The 17,429-nt window shown below is 34.6% G+C and overlaps 1 protein-coding gene across 2 annotated transcripts in view; it reads right to left on the bottom strand.

Annotated features, from left to right (window-relative positions):
- The window catches only part of LOC116343185 (protein split ends), a 37,700-nt gene extending 22,857 nt beyond the window's left edge, over positions 1-14,843 (bottom strand). For both annotated transcript variants that reach the window (XM_031771114.1, XM_031771115.1), the window contains exon 1: positions 14,015-14,843. In XM_031771114.1, coding sequence (XP_031626974.1) covers positions 14,015-14,097 — 83 coding nt within the window. In that variant the 5' untranslated portion in view covers positions 14,098-14,843. The remainder of the gene's footprint in view (positions 1-14,014) is intronic.
- Positions 14,844-17,429: the final 2,586 nt, after the last annotated feature.

The raw sequence follows: 17,429 nt of genomic DNA, 5'->3' as shown, positions 1-17,429 counted from the left end.
ACACAGTTAAAAACCGATGGGTGACTCACCCGGTTTCTTATTTGTTTCACACATATACATGCACACATATACTGTTCGTTTGTTCGTTCATTTGCTATGTCTTTTTTCATTTCATTTGCTTTTTTTTCTTCTCGCTGTTACATGTTTGTTTCGTTTTGTGTGGCTGGTTGTGTATATCGATTGTGAGACGAGAGGGAATATAGAAAATTGTGAGCATATTTTTTAGTTGTGCCAAAACGACGTCAGGCCGTCACACGATCAATTGCCACATACACATGCACACATCTGTGCACGCACGCACACATTTATCGTAGCACAGTGAGTGTGTTCGGTCGAAAAATGCGAAAGTCAATGTGGCATAAAACTCGATGTACTTTTTTACAATTTCAAGTGTTGGCTGTGCCGAGTAGAGAGTAACTAGACAACAACAACAGCTGGGCATTTTTCTCGCTCTCTCTCTTTCTCTCTCCTCTTTGCTCTTCATTTGGAGTTTGCATTCGAAGAATGACGGAAAAAGCAGCAAACGAGACAATCATTTTTTTATTATCATTTACCTATTGCTCATCAGTTTTATTTATTTCGCACGCATACAATTGCATTTGTCCAATGTGATCTCTGTCGGTTGTGTTGGAAAGATACGCAACATAATAATCATTAACAGCAAACACCGAGCATATATCAAAAAGAAAAAGTACCATCCAAATGAAGTCATTGACTGCTGCGGTTTATTGTTCGAATTTGAACTCTTGCCGTGCTTATTTTCGGCCACAAACCTAGAAAAATGTAATCGACATTTTGCCAGCAGCGGCACAAACACAGATGCACGACAAACCGACCGATTGTCAAATTGAAACATAAATCAAATGAGCAACCATTGATCGCTACCGTGTCAATATGATGGGTAAAATAAAAAGAGAAAATAAAGAAGAGAGAGCCGCCGTATGTTTGCCCATTATTATGATGTTTATTTCAATTTTTGTTCTCTACCAATCATTTTGTTTTGCACACACGATATTCAACAATATGTGTGACGTTTCATTCTTTCTTTTTCGCATTTTTGTTTGTATTGAACTCTCTTGATCATCGTCTGCGTGGCTATTGGATGCGAACGAAAAATAAATATTAATTTCTCGATTTTCTCTAGCATATTTACAAAACCTGAATTTCTAACACGCTCTCGCATATTCATTTGATGGATTTAAAAGCAAATGGGCTTGAATTGTTTATTGAGTTGTGTGTATATAGATAGTGGTGATGTTGTTGGCAACATGGCTTTGCATATTTGTTGGCGCCTTGTCATCGAATGATCATCGACATTGATAACAATTCAAACAGTTTCTGTGCACAAAAAAAAACTGACGAAAACAGAAAAAAAATCAACACCGCCACTGCCGTCCAATGGAAATAAATGCAAACATACAACTGTTTACGCGATTGAAAAGAACATGCAAATAATTGATTTTGCGCAAACTTGGCTCATTATCATTGTAACATGTGATCGAATCGCCGCTTTTATTTCGAACATTTCAAAATGTACATACAATCGCAAATTTTTCATTGAAATTTATTTACAACTTTTTCCATCTCTTTCCGATACATTTTTACACGATTTTATTTCATTCCTTACACTAGCATTTTGCGATTTTTATCGCTTGTTTTATTGCACAGTATTAATTATAGCCAAGAGATTAATCACAATCGCAACAATAAAAAAAAAGAGATTCATCAATCGACAGATTTCCGTTTGAATAGAGGGCAATTTCGGCATTGGGCAAATATGTATATATTGAGTAGCCGACATTCACATAATGTAATTCAGAACACGCAGCAGCAGAGAGAGAGAGAAACAAATGCGCCAGTTGAAAGTTAGTTCATAATTATATGGTCTGGTCATTGTAATTTCTTTCCTGGTTATTAATTTTGTTACGTAGCGTCGTTTGAACGAACAAACAAACGAATAAAATCAGCATACATTGCCACTCTGAATACAAATCATAAGTTCGAGTCGAACCGAGTGTAGTGTATATAGATAAATCAAATATCAAACCGAAGTAATCCAATACACCAGCGTTTATTGTTTGTCCAACAAAGAGAAATAAAAAAACAACAACAACATTTTCATCTGCTCGACGTATTTGTAAGTGTCTGTATGTGTGTATTTTCTATGTTCATAAAATGAAAAACAGCAAAAAAATAGACAATTTAATTTGCACGCTACTCCGCATGAACGAAAACTGACGTGCAAGCTTCCAGCTCATGTCAATATAGTAAAACTTTTTAGAGCAATAGATTAATCGAAGCAGCAGTTTATTATTTTGAAAGTCAATGTTTGCGGATTTCCGATGCGAGTACCCCTACACACGTCAAAAAAACACTGTATTTTGTAGATTTTGTTTTTGCCAAGAACATTGGAAATTCCCCCGAAAAATTTTATTTCCTAAGCGACTGAGCATGGTTTTTTTTTCAGTCGATGTGAGTCTGTTGTAGTTACTACAGCGCGACTGTTATCTCGTTAAAGGGTATTCGTACATTATTGCATATTAAAATGCGCAAACGAATACTATATACAACGATGAAAAAAAAAAAACGTAACACAAACGCATTGAAATAAACAAAGGAAATCACACAGCGTTCAAGCTTAACAGTGCACGGAATAAAACCACAATCGTACTCGTGCTCACATGAACAAGTTAACGATCAACATTCAATCGTTATAACGAACGAACGAATAAACAGAAAAAAAATCATCATAATAATAAATACCAAGCCATCCAAAAATCGTCGCATGCAGACGAATGGTGAAAATCAACCATTCGAACAGAGACGACCATATGAGCTAAATGAGTAAATGGTTTGTTGTGTTGCAGCCGCTGCTTTTGCGACGTTTCATTTGCTTTAGTTTTTATTTCATTATATTAAATAGTTTGTGTCGCTCATTTCTGCTGAACGATTTTGGCGTCTGGTGGTGGTGGCGGGGGTATGTGTTGATGTGAGATATTATAAACGATGTGAATTATGTTGTGCGTGAATCGTCTCTGTTGTGTCGGCTCTTTGACTCGATTGAAATTTATTTATATTTTTTTGACTTTTTTTTTCTTCGGTGGTTGTCATTTTTTTCTGTTCCTCTAACGATATTAAACGCTTTAAAAATTACAAGCGGGCATGTTACGCTTGAAATTTACATGAAAATTGTATGCTGTTGAAAAATTCGTCAATTCTATTTTATCAAAGCCGTAATTGAGCCGTGCTTTATTCACACAACCATTGTACATCGTAAAAATTTAATTTAGAATTTGTTTTGGCATGACATTTCAAGAGGAAATACATTTCAACGGCTTTTTTCTGCTTCAACAAAATATAATCCTTTCACAACGTCAAAGATTCAAAATTGTTGATAGCATTTTTGCATTATTAGTGTTCATTTAATATTCATCGTTTCATTCTCTCTTCTGTCAGTCTCTCTGTGTATTGTTTGTTTGTTCTTCCAAAGTTGCGTTTCGACAAAACCAAATGGAAAGAAAATGATGAGATAGTTAAAGAAATACTAGAAAAAGATCATCGTCTTCTTTATACTGTTTTATTCTAAGAATTATTATTCTTTAACGAATTAAATATAAAAAGAATGAAATTTTCTGAAAACCATCTCTAATACGCATTTGGTTCTCGTCGAAACGTGACGCATTGAGTCGGTCGCTTGTCGGCTCCAATCAGAATGGTTGGATTTTCATTGGCTTCATACACTTGGGCTTCACTTGTTAGTGCAATTACATGAATTTAGAACGAACGAACGAACGAACGACGAGAAACTAAGAGTGCTCCTTCGAATTACACACTTCAAGAATGAAAAATATGGAAATACTTTAGAAACGAAGAGAAACGTCGTCTCTCTTTATCTCTATATTTCTTCGGCTACCCGACATAAAATTCTGAAGAAATATTTTATTTTTGACATTGTAAGCGAATACATTTTTTCTTTGTGTTATTTTTTTTAACAACAAAATTGTTGAATATTAGTTATATTATTCAAGTATGGCTGCTGGGCATACAAAAATCAAGGTCTCTCTCCGCATACGCACTTTATCGTCTTCATATTCTACTTATTGCTGTTTAGACGGCATGTAAAACAAAAGAGTGGCGAATAGAACGAGAGAGAGAGAAATGGACATTTTTCAGAAAATAATGATGGCCTCAAAGGTTTTTTTTTCTCTTCAAATGAACACACATGAGAAGAAGAGAAAAAAATGTAAAAGAACGATCTTTTGAGAATTCGAGAGAGCCATTGAGATTTCTACTTATTTATGATTCTCTTTCACTCTGTGTTTTTGTCAAGATATTACCATACACACGTACACAGTCATATATTCTATACTAAGTAAGCCACAAATGGAACGATAGACGGTAAGGTTAAACTCTAGCAATTTTTTTTAGTATATATATTTTTTTTACTTCAACTACATACAATGTCGTTTGCTAACAACGTGCACACTGTTCAACACACATACAGGCGCACGAACCGAGTTAATTTTGTGAAAGACAACAAAATAGACCCGGAAATATACGCGTATATTGCATTGTATCGCACCACGTTTCAAATACTTGCAAAAGGTAGGCAAACAACATATGAAACACGAGCGAAGCAAAAAAAACAAAAAAAAACACGATATAACATGAAGAGAGCAAGAGAGAATGCGAAAAAGAGTAAAGAAGAAAAAAATGTGCTGTGTGCCGTTCGTTTTGTACATATTTGTTTCTTTGCCATTTTATGTATGGAATATTTTTTCTTCTTGGCTGTTTGTTGCCTCCAATGGTGTGCATTTTGAATTTTGTGTTTGATTAGTATTTATTAATTCGGTTGATTTGATGTTGGCTCTTTTGTATTTCGTTTTTGGCAACCGCAAATTCGCAACATGTAAAAAAGCAAAGTCACTTCTCTCTCTCTCTTTCTTTCAAATCAAATTTAATTTGCATGTGACTATTTGTCAAGATGTTACGATCTGGTGCCGCAAACCATAAAATATTTTAATTTCTAAATCAATTTAGCATCACACGCGCAACCATGCGCAAGCATTAGCAAAATCAAAGTGTTTGACGAATCTATTTTCGATTCGTTTACTTTTTCCTAAAGGTTTGATGAGCTTATGAATTTTAAACGACACGATGATGCTGGAGAACAAGTTGTCTTTAATTAGCTTAGAAAACGTGTTAATAATTCATCGAGAATGATATGAAAGAGGTATATGAAATGGTTATTTTTCAATTTTTTTCTAAGTCTAAAAAGGGAATCAATCTATTCGAAATAGCGAAAAAGAAAAAGAAGAGATGAATAAAACACGTTAAACCTGCTTTAAATCGCAAGGATTCAAGCAAAAAAACAAATTTGAATATGATTTTCAGCACGTTGTTTATTAACTTATTTGGCGTTGACTAATAGAAAAATTCTGCGGCGGTTTTTGAGATCGCAAATATCCGCAAAGTGCTACGATCAAACGGTATTGACTCGCTGCAAGCATGTTTCTGTGGTAATAACATGGTTTTTGGTGTGAAACCATTATTCGTTTATAGCTCTCTTTTTTTCTTCTCTAAATAAAAAACCATGAATACACAAAGTCGAATACAAGCACTGAGTGCAGACGGTGTGTGCAACATTCATTGCGACTCAAGCGAATGCGATCGCGAGGTACCTGTAAGCCGTTATACGTCAACAAATTACAGTTTTTTAACACAGAAATTATATATAATTTAAGCCCGCTTAAAACATGGACAATCCATAAAAAAAATAACAGCATTGCGCTCAGACGTCGAGTAAAAGAAGACACCCATTGAAGAGAATACAGATTTGATGAAAAAAAAGTCGAGCAAAATACACATCTTGGGCTATAAATAATAAAGAATAACAATAGCGAATAAACGGAATCCCTATTTAAATGTGACGGGGAAAAAAATTAAAAGAACACTTGAATAAATTGGAATTTCGTCCAGTTGTTCCGAAACAAGTTCCACGTATTCAACAATAAACGATCGAGCGCATAGACTCAAACGAAATACATTTTGTCCATTTGCTCGAAAATCGCCATAACATATGACATTGTACTGTCAATTTATCAATTTCATCTGACAAATACAGCCAAGCCACATTACACCCTGCACACCCATCACACGCAATGACTCAAGTAGATAGAATGGACAAAGAGAAATAAGACTGAAAAAAAAAAGCGACGAAAATAATTTATTTCAATTTACTGTCTTAATATGAATAAATTATGGAATTCCCTTTTTGTTCAGTAGTGAAGCTTCAAGTTCTTGATTATATTGCAAGCGAAATTGATATAGAGTTTACACTTTGACTCGATTCGTACACAGGCGACGTGCTTATTTCGTATTGTTTGTGTGTGTACATATATGCCTCGCGTGATATTCATTTCTGACGAAGAAGAAAACAGCTGAATCTCGAAAATTATGCAATTTAAATCATTTGCTATTTCATTTCATATCTTTTCATTTTGTGGATTTCGTCGAATTTGAGTTTCGGCTTTTTCGTACAGGTGTCATTAAGGAGATGTTCACGAATTAACATGTATCAAATTGAGCTACGTAAGCGATCAGATATTAACTCGATTCCACTAAATAAACGGAAACTTCTTTTTTTATTAGCCTTTCTCTGTCTTCTCTGTATTCTCTCTTTCTTCTTCTTATTTTCCTGTCTTTCTCTCCTTTTCTATTCCATTTCTCTTTTTCTCTTATTGTCTTTCGTATTTCAAAATAAAATAAAATCGAATAAAAATATAGTTTTCGAACGACATCAAACATTGACGTCGGATTTTAAAACATTAACAGTCGTAATATTATGTTTTGACGCGGAAAAAAATATGAGATTCTTAACGAATGGAAAAAAACCATCGTCGTGAAAAGTTTCATTCCAAAGAATATCGATTGGTGTGGTTGTTTGGTGAAATGAAGAACGTTATATTTATTTTTCGAGAGGAGAACGTGTGTGAGCGGAGAATTTATAAGAAAGAACCAATTTCTCTGTGTGTTGAGAAACGAACGAAACGAATTACTCGAAGTTTTGTTACCATTGAGCATAACAGTAACGATATATAGTAAAGGAACACAGCGAGAGCGACAGAGAAAAAAAGGGAAAATTGAAAGACGAAAATGAACATATAATATTTTCAGGCTATATATATACATTTTCAGTGTGAACAGAAGAATGAAAAATTCATATAAAACTTATTTACTGTATGGTGTGTCTTTTTTTTGCATTTAGTTTGCTTTGCACAAGCAATTTGACGAGCAAATCTTTGTCGATGAGCAAAAAGTCTCATTCTATCTCCGCAAACGCTTTTTTTTTCCTCTTCGCTCGCTCCTGAGCAAATGAATAATTTGTCTTTTTTCAGCAGCTCGTTATTTTGTTCTTTCACTCTGTCTCTAAATTGGTGTTTGCATGGCATTCGCATACATCTTCATATGTTTTCTGCAAAAAATATATGTGTATGTACGAAACGAATCGTATTTTTCTATCATTTGCTTGGGCTGAACGAGTGGTTTTTGAGGCAGAAGAGAGAATGGTTACTACACCATTTTCGATACATATAATATATACATATTTAAACGAATCAACTCTGACAAAATACACGCAGAGTAGCAGGAGCAGCAGAAGGCACACCGTAAAAACCAGAGAGTTCTTCATCGGTCTCATATTTAGTATTTGTCAATATAACAGAGAAGAAATACGCACACACTCACACATACACATACACACGTCCAATGGATTCTCATTAAACCGATTGAAAAGCAAAACAAAGTCGACGAGGAAAAAAACTAAACGAGGCAAAGGAAGAAAAAAACACACGCTTAAATGAAGAGAAGAAAAAGAAGGAGCCAGAGCGCTGGCTACGTGCAAACCAAATGTATAAAATTGAGTTCTGGTTTCAGCAATACTTGAGAAACGACGACGACAACAACAACAGCACAACCATTTCAATTGGGTTTTATTTGCCTTAGCTGCTGCAGCTCCGTTCTGCATCTCTATCTTGCTTGCGGCATAAGCTACCCATCACATTCGAGCACATTTATCGCATGAAGAAGACTTAGAAAATGAAACATTGTTCACACAGAAAATAGCTGTGCGCATTCAAACCCAAATACACACGCACACAATGGATCATCGAATGACGATGACGAGCCAAGCATACACACGCTCAGCAATAACTCTACTTATAGACTCACTCACACGAATAGAGCACGCACACACAAACACTAGCACAATTTCCAATTCCATTCATTTATAACCATAATAAATACGCAAGAAACCATTTATAGCAGCAGCGGCAACAGCAAATGGCCGAATGTGTTTTTTTTTCGGAGCGCTGCTATACATTCTCGACAAAATATCACACACACATACATCGACGAATACATGGATACACTCACACACATAAAGGCAGCCATTATAGTTCAAGTTTGTTACCTCACCCCGCGTAACTCTACAATATTACCTTGTGTATTCGTTTGTATTTTGTGTTTTTGTTGTTGTTGTTGTTTTTGTTATGTTGCTAGTGCTGCTTGTACACATTGTCTTTGGTTTGCTGAACAATGTGCATCCATCTCGTTTTCACACACACAAATTGAGACGCATTGAAACGCGCGCGCGAGCGAATGGATTTTCGTTCGTTTATATTGAATACGGTACGTGGATGGTGTAGATGGGTTTTTGTTCCTCTTCTTCGCTTTTCTATCTTATTATTGCTTTTATTATTTATATTCATTTGAACAGTGCGCTATAGTACAAATACATATAGATTTTCATCCAATAATAATAATAGCAATTATAGAGAGAATTCTTTATTTTCTTTTTTCTTCTCTTTTGTTCGTTTCTCGGTTTGTCTCATTGAATCATCCCGTTCGTTCATTATTCGTGGCTCGGATGAATCGGCAATGACAAGTGAGACGAACAGAGACAGAGAAAAAACACATCTAGAAAATATATTCATAGAAAACTGACTTGAGTGAGATCGTTTACGATACGCTCACTGTCTTCGATGCATTTTATATATATATATATATCTTTTCTTTCTTATGAAAAGACGAAAAAAGAGAAGTTTTTCCTTCGGCTGTCTCCTGTACATAGAGAGTTGTGTGTAGTATGGCTGGTAGAGAAGGTACTTACAATGACGTGTATTCACACACAGCATAAATGGCAGCGGAATGCGCCAAGAAAAACCGAGTGAAGTAGAAAAACTAAATGTAAATGCATTCAACCAGCCAAACAACAATGCGTAGGTAATACATAATATCAATATTAGAAAATGCAATTGTGAGTGCATATAAATGCGAAGAGCGTGTTGTTTAAAGTGCAATGGGCGCAACTAAGACAAGTACAATGCGAATAAAAAAGAAGAAAAAGAGTCAGAATTGGATCTCTTTTTATCTCTCTTTCGCGATGATGTCGAATCGTTAACAAAAATTGAACGAAGCGGATTTTTCGGTTTGGTTTTTTGCCAACCAAGTAAATTCATGCAGCAGCCAAAACTAACGCAATCTTTTAATCGCGTTTTTTTATTTCATTGCTATATCTCCTCTATTAAATCGATGTGTTGCGAGTGAGTGGCAATTGATTCGAGAGCAGTGAACAGAAAAAAAAGAGATACATATAATGTTAAGAAAACGACAAAAAAAAGCAGAGCGAACTACACCTCGAAAACAACGGCAACAACAAATCGACATAGAGAGAAAATACATGAACTCGTAGCCGTGGTGTGTTTTAACACGTTTGTGGTGCGCGCGCTCGTCCACGATTTTCTGCTGCTTCGTAGCAGCAGCAGCCACGAGAAATCGCTCTAAAATCTATATAAGCTGACATGAGCAGCACAACAAACAGAGCCGTATTGGTGCACCATCATTTCACACAAAAATGTAGATTGTGAACTATAGTGTCTACAGAGCGGTTTTTTCTTCTCTCTGGACACATTTATTCATTCTTTTTTTCATTTTTGGGATGCTGTTTAGATTGCGCATTCGACATCTCATTTACAAATTCACTGCACCGAAAAGAAGCAATAAATCCGCAATGGTCCACATGAATTCGTGTATGTTTTTTTGTGGATGGCAGCAGCAGCCTATACCGATTTGAACCTACACGGAATTGTGTATACGACAAGAAATCCCGATTATTCTATCATAAGCCATGAGCGATAAGTGACTAATCCACATTTTTCATTCAATGTATACATGGCATGGATTAGAATTTGATATCGACAACAATGGCGAAAAATAAAAAATCAACCTTTTTTTTGATTATATTCAACGCTTATACACTGACTCAACCATATTTCAATGGCTTACACACCGAACATTTGGCTACATGTCAATGACGAAAAAAAAGTTGCATGAGAAATGAAACCAATTGAAAATGTAATGCAATTGAATGGCAAAAATTGTCGAACGAACACCGACAAATTCAGTTCAACGCTATACAATGTTTGACATGATAAACAAGTAGAAAATTTCATCGAGAAAACCGAGACGACAAACACGAAATCCATGTAGACATTTGGTTGGTGTTGTTATAACTTTGGTTTTTTTTAACTAGATAGTGTAAATGAAAAGGAGAACTACAAAGTAGATATGTCTTGTTTCATTTTTTTTTTAATTTTCGTCTACGGTTTAGATGTTGTTGTCTTTGAGTTTTGTGTATGATATTTTTTCTATACGTTTCCATTGTCGTTTGCTCTATTATTTGTCATGTTCTTTTTTTTCAGAGCGCATAACAAATATATGCTGCAAAAAAACAGTCATCGGAAAAATGCACACAAACGAGATAGACTGTGTAAACGAGATATTTTTGCTTAAAAAAAATTGCTCGGTACCAGTCGTCGTACATACATGTGTGTTTGCGTGTGTGTGCTTCAAGTATTTCCAAAACTAAAAACTCAAAATTGCCGTTGTCATATCGTCATCGACAACGACATCGGCAACAGCAACAAAAATAATAACATCAACGACAACCACGACGACGACGACGAAAACAACGATATGAAACGCGTTTACATGAAACGAACAATGTTGATTGGAAAGGGACGCAGCATATACAATCGGCTGGTATGAGAAAAAAATATGCGTATAAAATGGATTATACTGACGTGCTCTGCTCACATATTTAAAATGGAAGCATTTTCATTCCTTCTATTTCTCTTCACTCATTCATTGTCGTGTATATGTTATAGTGAGCTCTGATCGCTCTGGGCTTTAGTTTGCTTTAGCTCTGCGTACATTTGTTTTTGTTGTTGTCATTGTTGCCGTCGTCGTTGCCTTCGTCGTTGCTGCTGCTGCTGCTGCGTTGTTGCTAATGTACACTTTTATTTTGATGAAGCGAAGTGAAGTGATGGTTTGTCATGGATTTAAAACATAATATGCTGTGTAAGTATGGAATGAAAATAAGCGACGTTGCCATATTTCGAATGAATTTGGGTGCCGTTGTTGTCGCTATTATACACACAATGTATATATATGATTTGTGCCTGCCTGGCTTCGTCGCTTTGCTGGTTCAGCGTTCAATTTTCTACTGTGGTCCCTGTGTGTATTGTGCATTTCATACATACTCACGACTCTATCTCTCTTTCGTTCACATGAGCAATGCGAGCTCTCAATACACACCGAACCACGTATATTTCAATACCTATAAATACGGACGAGAAAAAAAACAAACACACACACACACAATACATCGTATTTCATGTATATTCATACATATTTTGTATTCTTTTATTTTGAGTGTATCCTTCATTTCGTTCGCACTTATGTGCCAAGTGAAGCCATCCTTTTCACTCTTTCGTCGAATTCATCTTCGTTTCGTGTGTTGAGTCTTTTTTCGTCTTTTGTTTGTTGTTGTTGCTGCTGTATTTTTATTTTACTTTTCTTTCCGTTTCTTTTACGCTACTTGCTTTATTCTGTGCATCCTTTTTCGACGCGCAACGAGCTCATTTATCATTAACAAACGTGTGCAAAGTATAAAATGAAATGAAACCTAGGAGTAAAATGAGTTGCTGGCTTCTTTCTCTGCGTGTTCCTCTTCTATATATGTTTGTTAAATGTGTAAATATGTGTGGTGGCTTGGTTTTTCGTCAATTTTGTTTCATTCGTATTTTTGCTTTTAAATTTTGCACATGGATAATTGTGCTGTGTGGATTTTTGCTCTAGATGAATAGGGCAAACAAAAAAAAAAGCACAAAAATGCCATCGACAAAAATCATCGCACACAAAATTGGCGATTTAATTGAAAATATTTTTAATTGAAAAACATAATTAATGGCCATAATACAATATGAAAACGGATAAGAAATTAATATCATAAAATTGAATACAAGTGACTATTACATAAACAGTTGCCGTTTCGTTTTTTTCTCTCTTTCTCGCGCTACTGTTTTGACAATGGATATTTTATGCGTTTTATTTATATACACTTTTTTTTAGTCGATTGAATAACATTCAATTACAATAGGTATGCAGCGAGAGCGAGAACATTTTTGTGCTATATGTGCGCCAGCGCTCTTTTTCACCATGGAATTTCGGTCGGAAACAAAACATTTACATTGAACACAGTGAAAAACAGAACCATGTCGTAAATCGCTTATGAAAACAGAAACAGAAATATCAATCTATTTGTAATTTATCAAATTGTATCGATTGATTTTGGCCTGAGAGTGTCTTTGAAATATCGAAAATTATCCATCATGATCAAAGTTCTAGCCAAAATTATGTATAATTTTACATTTCATATATGATTTTTATACACATAATTGACAAAGCATGCGATGAAAAAACTCACGCACAGGACACAATATGTGAACAGAAGAAGTAGAAAACAACAAATGCCATTTATTTATTTTGATATTTTGAGTTATCTATATGTTTTTGTTGTGTTCAACGAATTTAGTCGATTCGCTATAATTAGATACATATTTATTTGGTTTGGTTGTTTGGGTGCCATTTGGTAATAATTTAATAATAGCGCGAAATATTTAAAAATGCTTCGGCATACACGCATTAAAAAATAAGAAGAATTTTATGAACCAAAATGACCGTCATGCGACGACGACAACGACTGACAACGTACATTAATGGCTTCAAAATATACGATTTTAGTTCCGCGCTCATCGTTTTTTTTCCCTCGTTTGACACCTTTCATACTTTACGATGTGATATAAATGTCTTTTTTCTCTTTCTCTCTCTTGAGATTGTTGTGTTTTTTTCCTATGTATAGAGTCGATTCATTGAGAATTCAGATGTTCGAGGTTTTGAGACACAGCTGACATTTGTAAAATACGTTAAATATCTATATCTATATAAATATAAATGCATGTTTATGTTAAATCAAAAACAGATTTTCCGATTATGTAAAACGGCCTCCCAACTGGGGTCAACTTGATACACATATATGCATATCAAACGATGTAATCGAGGAGATCCGATTAAATGATCTCATTGCATCAAAATGACAACTGAATAGATCTACTTTAAATCGAACTGATTTCGTTTATTTCGATTAATGTGATATGGTATATATAAGTGTGCGTTTGGTGGCCTGAATCTGTAAACTCAGTTTTATTACAATAGTTTCAGTAAATTAAGTGAAAAGGGTAATGTCAGCGATACGGCAATGTGCGACAACAACAATAACAAAAAAAAAAGATGAGAAAAAAATAGAACAACGCCAGAGAAGTATAACGATTGGGACTACCAAATTTCTTTACCTGAACTTCATCGATGGAAAAGAATTTTATTTGAAATGATTGCACACAAATTGAATTTGAACAGATGCGTTCTTATTTAAATTGTGGTCTTAGGTCGTGGCATTTCTACCCTTTTCACTTTTTTCATATCTCTTTAATACATTTGAATTACGAGCTCTCGATTCTTACAAAGGTATTGCAAATCGAAAAGGATAATATTAAAAGCGAATTGTCGAATGACATCGACCCGGAGCGGGAAAATGTGGGAATGAAATTTAATTTACCTTTTAAAATGCTCTCGTATTCTATCCTCTCGTACTGTTTCGGGCAAATTTCCAACCCATAGGTGTCGAGTCTCGCGTACCATTTTGCGTTGAATCCTTCATGGAGGCGATGATTTCACTGTTTGTTTATTCCGTGTAAACAACTCACACTTTTTGCCAAAACATTTTTTTTTTATTCTTTTTTGTATGTGTATTTACTTTGTTATTATTGTGTAGTAATATAGTTTCTGTTATCGAAAAATTACGGTTTTGAATAATGCGCGAGACACGGACTTTGATGGTAAACAAAACAACAACAATAAAAATAAAATTGCGTATATATTCCTTTTGTTTCGGCTGGCAATTACTAAATATTATAAATATATAATTTTTCTCTCGTTCTCACGCGCGCAGATTCGAACACGAACACTCGACTATTACACGTTAAAACATTCACATGGAAACAGCTAATATGTGTGCACTAGAATAATTTCTATTTTCAGAATTTTAATTCAATTCTGACAGTTCGGCAGCACTTATTTCTTTTTTCTTTCTTTTTTTCTTCCAAAATGTTATCTATATAATAATAATTCACAAGAGCGGAGAAGCAGTTGTCACACACAGTAATATATAGACAGTTACGTGAACATAAAATGAGAAAAACATTCAATGGTTACATCGATGTCTCTCGATTCTTCTCTTTTTTTTCAATATACATTCATTTTAATTTGCTTCTTTCTTCGCTCTCTTTCTCTCTTGCTTTTTTTGAATCAATTTGAATCACACATTTAATATTGGTTCACTGTATCGAGCAAATACTATCTTTTCACTGTACCAATACGGTGAGAATCCAATTTTATCCTGTGTGTTATGGTGCTGGTGTGTATCCCTTTTGGCTGCTGTATATAGGTATCTTATTGATACGCATAGGTTCGCACTAGCTACTGTAAATTACTTCACCACACCTTAATAATTTTTTTTACTATTTCTTTCTCGCTCACACGCACACATTCACTGGTATTGAATGAATTCGTGGTGTGGTCGTTGGTGTTAGACGTTCGTTTTGGTTGAAAAGGACAAAAGACCCCATTCAAAAACGATTCAAAACAAGTAAATACAGAGCGACAAAAGAAAAAAAGGAATTCAAACCTTCGAACTGTACACTCACTGCCCGCTTTTCCGTCCCTCACACGATTTACTTTAAAATTATTTTTTGTTTTATCTTTTCGATCTCACGCGGTTACCTTACGTTCGCTCTCACTCTTTTTTTTACAAATCACTTCTCATCCTTTTTCATTTTATTTGCACTGTATTCAATCTATTGCTTCTTCTTTTTTTCCCATTTCATTTACATTCGATACATATTGAGATAGAGAGTATTACATGTATCCTTGTGTATTGTTTCTATATATAAATTACTTTTTTCATATCGAACAGTGAGCACTTCCTCATTTCTTTTGATTTTTCATGCTTCTTTCATTTTATCATAATTTCATCATTCAACTTTTATATGTTTTGCACTGCGATGCGGTTATCATTTGACTCCATCGAAGCCACAACTTGAGCTACAAAAATAAAAAAAAGAAAATAGATACAAATTTATCGGGTTTAGTCGAGATTTTGGTTTGATGCACTGCAAAATTCCAACTTAAAATCACTGGTATTTAACTGGTTTCATCAATTCAATATCATTTCAGCAAATCGATGCTGCTGTATATCACAGGTAGAAAGAGAGTCGAAAGAATGAGCGATATGACAAGCAAGAGATAATAAAAAGGGTTCACACTGAAATTTTGGTATGAATTTCAGCGGATTTATTCTTTGCTATCTCTTTTTTTCTCAACTCACTCACACTCTTTGCACTCCCTGTCAGTTAGTCGCGCAAGCGATGGCCAATAGTTCATCATCACAAAACATGAATAAACATTCAGACACACACATATAATCATCGGGAGCACAACGACGACAATTTATTTATACAGTATCCTTTTAGAACAAACGATGAGATGAGATGTAGAAAGTACAGGCGCTCTCACATGGATTATGTAACATTTAGTCGTACTATATAATTTTTTTTCATTCTTTCTTTTTCTTTTCTCTCTGTTTATCGAATTATTTCAATTACAATCGTGTTCGATGCGGTCGATTTCGAGGGTGCTGGTACATTCACATGCAATTTTATTTTATTCCCTCTGTTCTGGCATTGTTATTAAACACATTTAAATGATGAGATATACTTTTTTTTGTTCATCAAACTTATATAGATGATACAATTACAAACGTTTCAGAGAAAATCGAACAAACGTAAGACGAAACGAAAAAAAAATTATATATATATTGAACGAACCAAATAACAAATAGGACAGAATGAAAAAAAAACTTTATTATGCGAATGACACGACACGATACGTTACGAGACAACAACATATACACATATACAAATTCGAATGCGAGATGAAGTGATGCGCGCGCGACCCGTTCGAAAAATTACAAAAAAAAAATCACCGAAGAGGCAATGACGAGATTTTTATATAAAAATTCGTTCGACGCGATTGGAATACATTTTAGCGCAAAGGTTATATTTGATTTCATTAAAACGCGCGTTTTTTCAACTCTCTTTTTTACAACGAAATCCGGACGGTGATTTATAGAATTATTGAGTTACTTCGTCGAATTAAAAACTAAAATTCGCATATATATTAAATCCAAGCGGTTGCGGCATAAATTGGACGCACAAAATGATAAATAGATGTATTGTTGTCATTTTATGTTTGAGTTTGTCTATGTTTCAGTTAATCCAAATATAATCCAAATCCAGGGTGGTTAAGTGTGTGTGTGCGTTGATCGATATATCCATGTGATACAAAAAAAATACAAATTGCCCTATTCCAAGTAGGCAAAATGCAGCATTTTTCGGTTGTGTTTTTTCTCTTCTTTTTCGGTTCAACACTCACATAATCCAGGATGAAAAGAAGAAAAAAATGGAAGCATTTTGCTGCTTCTTGCGCTATCTCTGTTACACATGCACAATATTCGTAAATAAATTGAAATAAACTAAACCAACATCGAACGAAAAATAATACGAGTTTTCAAAAACGAACGAATGAATAAACTAACTCCTTGTTTTTTATGTTCTCTTTGACAAAAATGAAAGAAAAAAAAACTCGCTCTCGAAACAAAAAGAAAACAAACAAAACTAAATCGCTGCGCGACATTCACAAAGTTTCTCTATTCAATTTTATTTTTTCGTCTTCTTCATTTATTTTCTTGCTGATTTTTTCTCTTTTGACATTTTTTTTTATTCCTTGTCGTTTTGCATGATTTCAAACACAACACCAATTGAGATACTTACAATTCATTTTCGAACGTCCATTTATCACACAAATTTTACACAGAGAACCATTGAATTTTTGCCGTTGTTTGAACTTTCTTTTGA

Source organism: Contarinia nasturtii, unplaced genomic scaffold (genome assembly GCF_009176525.2).
Source record: "Contarinia nasturtii isolate CC-2019 unplaced genomic scaffold, AAFC_CNas_1.1 Cnas_scaffold_993, whole genome shotgun sequence".
Classification (NCBI taxonomy): domain Eukaryota; kingdom Metazoa; phylum Arthropoda; class Insecta; order Diptera; family Cecidomyiidae; genus Contarinia; species Contarinia nasturtii.
Note: the sequence above shows the minus strand (reverse complement) of the source record. Positions and strands in the feature narration are given on the sequence as shown.